This window comes from Buceros rhinoceros, unplaced genomic scaffold, assembly GCF_000710305.1.
Source record: "Buceros rhinoceros silvestris isolate BGI_N320 unplaced genomic scaffold, ASM71030v1 scaffold30673, whole genome shotgun sequence".
Taxonomy (NCBI): Eukaryota; Metazoa; Chordata; class Aves; order Bucerotiformes; family Bucerotidae; genus Buceros; species Buceros rhinoceros.
Window position 1 is genome coordinate 2,828 of NW_010403728.1, and position 5,456 is coordinate 8,283.

Genomic DNA, 5,456 nt, shown 5'->3' on the forward strand with positions numbered 1-5,456 from the left:
ATATCCCACCTCTCTGCCTGCAGAGGTTGTACTGGACTCTCCGGGTTCTCCTCAGCCTCATGGCGGGAGTGGTGATCGTCGGTAAGTGGTGCGCAGCCCTCGGAGGGTAGGTCTGGGGGCAGGATAGGCCCCACAGTGGGGTCTGTGTCTGGGAAATGGGAGCTGGTGGTCACGGCTGTGGCCTGGCCAAGGCTGCTTGCAGGGTTTATAGAGCACACACACCCCCACACCCCGCCCCCTGCAAAGCAGTCACACAGCTCCCCAGAAGGGCTTCCCCATCCCTGGCATCTCACTGGGGCTGAGAGCACCTGGGGGTGCCTGTGGTCACTTCTGCTTCAAGAGGCAGCTCTTCTGGCTGTCACTGCCCTGCAGACGCCGAACAGCCCCAGCTCCGGTGGGCTGCACAGCCCCAAGTTCCCCCCACCCTCCGTGTGAGCCAACACAGGCAGGATGTAGGAGGAACCACAGAACCATGGTGGGGAGGCAAAGGGAAGATTTCTTCTGGTTACCTTGCTAGCCCTGGGGCAGCGCAGGGGCAGAGGCACGCAGGCACCGTGGAGCTTGGTCCTTGCCAGAACCTGGTGTGTTCGCCTCCATTTTGGGTGAAATTTCACCTGGCGTGGGTGTAGGTTACCGCCGTGCTTTGAGTTTAGCTCAGCTGAGCAGCCCGGACTGCAGCCAGGCACGCTGGGACGATGACACAGAGAGAACGGGTTGAAGTAGAACACAGGCTGGGCAGAGCCTGGGGTGTGGGGTAAAAACCTTCCAGGGAGCAAGGCAGGAGGAGGTGGGGAGGATTTGATTTGAGAGAAACCAGGAGATCTTCTGTAATATACGGAAACCGGGCTGTGGGAATTCCAACTTGGGCAGGGCAACAGGACGTCTAAGAAAAAGGTGTGCTGAGGGGATAGAAGATGTCAGAGGGGGAGAGCATCCACCCCTGACCCTAAATCAAAGAAACTCTCAGGGCAGGGTGGACTACAAGACCGCTTGGAGAGGGCGATGGAGCACAACCTCGGTGACTCAGCCCCCGATTCGAGCGGGCAGTGGAAGCAGACAGCCAGGCTGCGACCAGCTGCCGGGATCTGCCCGCTGACACGTGGGCCAGGCTGGCATGAGGTCGCCCCCTCTACGTGGGGATGTCCAAGTGCTGGGAGATGCCGCCAGAGCTGCCCAGGAACATGTTGCCGGGCTGGCGAAGGCAGAGCGGTGGAGGTCAGGGCTTGCTCCACAGCCTTAACCAGTTCAGCCCTGGAGAGCACTCGTTCCACGGACACAGCCGGGCGCTGCTTGGGCACACAGGAGGAATTAGTTGTTTTAAAGCCAGCGCCAGAGTTGCTGTCTGGCAGCAGCAGGGCGCACTCGACCCTGCAGCAAGAAAATGTTCCTGCAGATCAGTGCCCTCACAGGTTGATTCAGCAGCCGAACTTAGTTTTGGGAAGGTTTTCTTGCTCAACCTGAGAAAAAATCATCACCTTCACTTCCAGCTCGTTTCAGTGCTGGAAAATTAAGCCCATTGCGAAGTGAAAGTGGTTCAGAAAAGGATGCATTGATCCAAAAAACAGGTATCAGAAATGCTTCTATTTCCCCCAGCTGAAATGACTGTGGCGGCACTTGCCTCCCCTCTCCACCGACTCCGCCTGGCAGCGACCTTCACCATTCACTAACAGCACGATGTAGGGAGCTCGATATTTGGAACGGAACTCACCTCTGTTCCTGAGGCTCATTTCCAAGCCCTGTCCCCGGCGGCTGCAGTGCTCGCCGTGGGGGAGAGCTCGCAGGGAAGTCCTGGAGAGGATGTCCAAGGAGGAATCAGGTCATGGGGTTCGTCCCTGGGGATCTGAGCTTTCCCGGATTGAGGGAGTGGATGCTCAGCAAGGGGAGGACATGAGCTCTGCCAAGGCGTGGGAGCTGGTTGAGGCACGTCCTGGTGGCTGAGTCAGCTCTCCTGCCCTCCTTACACTCCCTTGCAGTGCCACGGTGGGAACGCCACGTTTGTGCTTGCCCATGATCCCCACCTTGTGCCCAACAAAGCCTGAGACCAGCCTCTCTTTAACCCCAGCGTTACTTTTCCTGGCAGTTGTCCAGTTCACGGGGGACTGGGAAACCGGCTGGGTGAAGGCAAACACCTCCTACAAGTCCTTCAGCGGTGCCCTGGTGAACGTGGACATTGGGCTGCATGTTGGCCTGGCGGGGGTGAACGTCACGCTCATGGGTGAGTCTGGTGTCCCCTTCTGCAGCTCTGGAGCAGCCATGGCCCCAGCAGGTCTCCAGGTGCTCTGTGGAGCACTCGTTCTGCGTGGAGGGTGGGATGCAGCAGGACCTCAGTCTTCTCCCTCCGGCAGGAAACCCGGTGAATCAGATCAATGAGACCATCAACTACAACGAGCACTTTGCCTGGAGCTTCGGTGCAGACTACGACCACAGCTACAGCGAAGGACTGGAGAGGGGGCTGCCCAACCCCATCCTCTACGTGGCGGAGAAGTTCACCACGCAAAGCCCCTGCGGCGTGCACAGGCAGTACCGCATCTCCGGACACTACGCCTCAGCCACTCTGTGGTGAGCCTTTCTCTCCCGGTGCAGGCAGGGGACATACGAGCCCTTGGGGTGAGCAGATTGGAGGTCCTGGATCTCTCTGCTGGTCAGCTCCACCAGGGATGGGCACAGGGGAGAGGAACGTGGTTCAAATCCTTGCCATGGTGTGGTGATGATGGCAGGGATGGACCTTGGAGGGGGAGTTGGGACTGACCCATCCTCTTGGAGGGAGTTGGGGCTGCTGTCCTTGGTGGCCCAGAGAGGCCTGTGGGCATGTGCAGAACTCTCCTATCCCCATCTGTCAGGGCATTTAACATCTGGGAGTGGGACCAGACAAAGAAAAGCTGATGATGCTGTTTCTGTGTGGTCAGTCTTGACTCTTTAGCAGGATCTGCTGGGCAGTGACATGTTGCTGCTCACTTGGGCTGAGGGAGAGCAGGTCCACAGCTGTCAGGAGATGTCCCCTCTATCATGGGTTGTGGAGGGCAGTGCTGTTCCCTGCTCTAAGTTTGACAGCAAAGATGGAGAAGCTGGGAAAGGGGCTTGGCAATGCCATGAAGCAAGACCTCCTGGCCCATAGCTGAAGGCTTCCCCTGTCACCCATCTCCTCGGCCAAGTCCAGTGCTGCTGCAGATGACTTAGGCCTGCTTCTGCGATTTTCCCAGTCCTTGGTGCTGCTCTCTGGGGTCTGCGCTGCCCCACACGTGGAAGGGCGGGGAGCTGAGGTGGTCTACATGCACTGAGTGGGCTGCCATGGGCTCCTTGAGGCTGATACAGTCTGTGGACTGAGCAATGGGAAGAGGAAATCCGAGCTTCTGGAAGCAGCAGCGTGAGCACTGCAGATCTCCTTGCTCAGGCTGGGAGGCTCGGGACCGCTCCAGCCTGCCCTCAGAGCTTCTTGGCCTCACACAACGCAACCTGGAGCCCAGATCTCTCCTCCCACGTGGAGACCCTCACATAGGGCATCCTCGTCTGTGGCACTTGCACAACTCATCCATTGGTCTTCTCTTGTCTCCAGGGTGGCCTTTTGCACTTGGCTCATCTCCAACATGCTCTTCTCCATGCCTGTCCCAGTCTATGGAGGCTACATGCTCCTGGTCACAGGGGCCTTCATGATCTTCTCATTGCTCTCGTTCTCCACTGTGAGGAACTCCCCGATGTGCCCGATCCAGTTTGGAACCACAGCCCTGCTCATAGGCTATGGAGGCTCTTTCTGGCTCACACTAGCGATTGGTAAGGACTCCAAGCTACATCTGGGCACACCACCTCGTCCCCTCTGGGAGTGCACTTTCCCCTGAGAAATGGAGGTGAGAAAGATCAGGGGGTGCAGCCCACCAGAGCCCCAGCCTGTGCCTTGGCAAAGTGGATCCTGGAAGAGATGTAAAGAGGTCTGGCAGAAGAAGGTCACCACCTTTGGGGGATTTTTAGTCCCTGAGATGCAGTAATGCATGGAGATGGGGACCACTTGCCTGGGTTTTAAGACCCATGCCTGGGTTTTAAGATGCTCAGCACAGCAGCTAAAGCTGCCTCATACAGAAGAAGGACATCTACCATAAGAGAAGGCATTGTCCCCTGGCAGGGGGCCATCAGAGAAGTGTGGGTGTGGGGTGAGAAGTGTGCTGGTGTTTACAGGAACACTCTCAGAACTCACCTTGTCTTCCAGGCTTGCTCTGTTCTGTGGAGGGGATCACTGTTGTCACACTGCACTACTTCGACTTGGACCTGCTGAAAACGTTCTTTGACCTCCATGAGGACAAAGCAGACGAGTGCCAGGAAATGACTGAAGTGTACATCAACCCTCATTTTGTGAACGATGGGCTGTCTCCTCCGCAGCCCTCCAAGCTCAACCCCGGCAGCATCTAGAAGGAAGTTTCTCCCACTCCTTCCCTGAAGGGGGGCCCGAAAGGGCAGAGCACAAACCTTTCTTGATGTCGCCAGAGACCCATTTCCCCATCAAACTGCCTTTGAGGAGTGCGCAAGTTCACGTCGTCATGGACACGTGCTGAGCAGCACCTCTGCAGACCCTGACCATGCCCTCCGGAACAGGACGGGCTTTGCAGAGAGCCAGCAGGCTGTCGCCAGAGCAGCTCTGGGAGCTTGAGCTGCACGCTCACCTAGGGATCTCTGCGACAGGAGAAGTGCCCTCCCTGCTCCATGCCCTGGGACAGTTTGGTGCAGTGAGTCTCCAAAAGCAGGCACTGCGCTCACTGGTGAGACATTCTCACGGGGAATGCCCACCACTCCAAAAGCCGGTGATTCAACCTGCTGATTCCTTTCCCAAGTGCTGATGCTTAGTGCAGGCCTTCAGGTGCACCTCGGGCAGCCAGCGTGGTAGCCACCTAGGTAGCCTAGCGTGGGCCAAAAAGGTGCCACAAGAACGGAAGGAGAGGGAAGGATGATGATACCCCCATCCAGCTGGAGACACATGGGCTGGACCCACCACGAAACCCAAACCTGAGGTACAAGTCGGGCGCAGCCAAGGTGAGAAATGACATGGATGAGTTGTGCTGTTACAAACAGAAGATGGGCGCTGGCACCAGACCCTGGCCTGATGACACCCCCCGAGGGCTGGCACCAGGAGACCGCCGTGTCTGAGTGCTGGAGGGCCCGGCAGCTTCTGTCCAGCGAGCTGCAAAGGGCACCATTTCAGTGCTTTGGCTCTTTTCTTGCAGCACTGACAGGCTGCACTCAGGTCTCCCCGCAGCCTCCTCTGCTCCAGGCTGAACCCCCCCAGCTCTCTCCCCTCTCCCCGCAGCAGAGGGTCCCACCCTCGGGTCACTGCTGGGGCTCCTCTGGCCCCGCTGCAGCAGCTCCGTGTCTCTGCTGGGCTGAGGAGCCCCGAGCTGGACCCAGCCCTGCAGGGGGGTCTCCCCAGAGCGCAGCAGAGGGGCAGGAGCCCCTCCTTTGACATCATATGGTCT

General features: G+C 58.2%; 1 protein-coding gene across 1 annotated transcript in view; it reads left to right on the forward strand.

Moving 5' to 3' along the window:
- The window catches only part of DUOXA2 (dual oxidase maturation factor 2), a 4,754-nt gene extending 356 nt beyond the window's left edge, over nt 1-4,398 (forward strand). The window contains exons 2-6 of the mRNA XM_010133118.1: nt 24-81; nt 2,081-2,215; nt 2,346-2,559; nt 3,554-3,768; nt 4,199-4,398. Of these exons, the coding sequence (XP_010131420.1) occupies nt 24-81; nt 2,081-2,215; nt 2,346-2,559; nt 3,554-3,768; nt 4,199-4,398 (822 nt within the window). The remainder of the gene's footprint in view (nt 1-23; nt 82-2,080; nt 2,216-2,345; nt 2,560-3,553; nt 3,769-4,198) is intronic.
- The last annotated feature ends 1,058 nt before the right edge of the window (nt 4,399-5,456 follow it).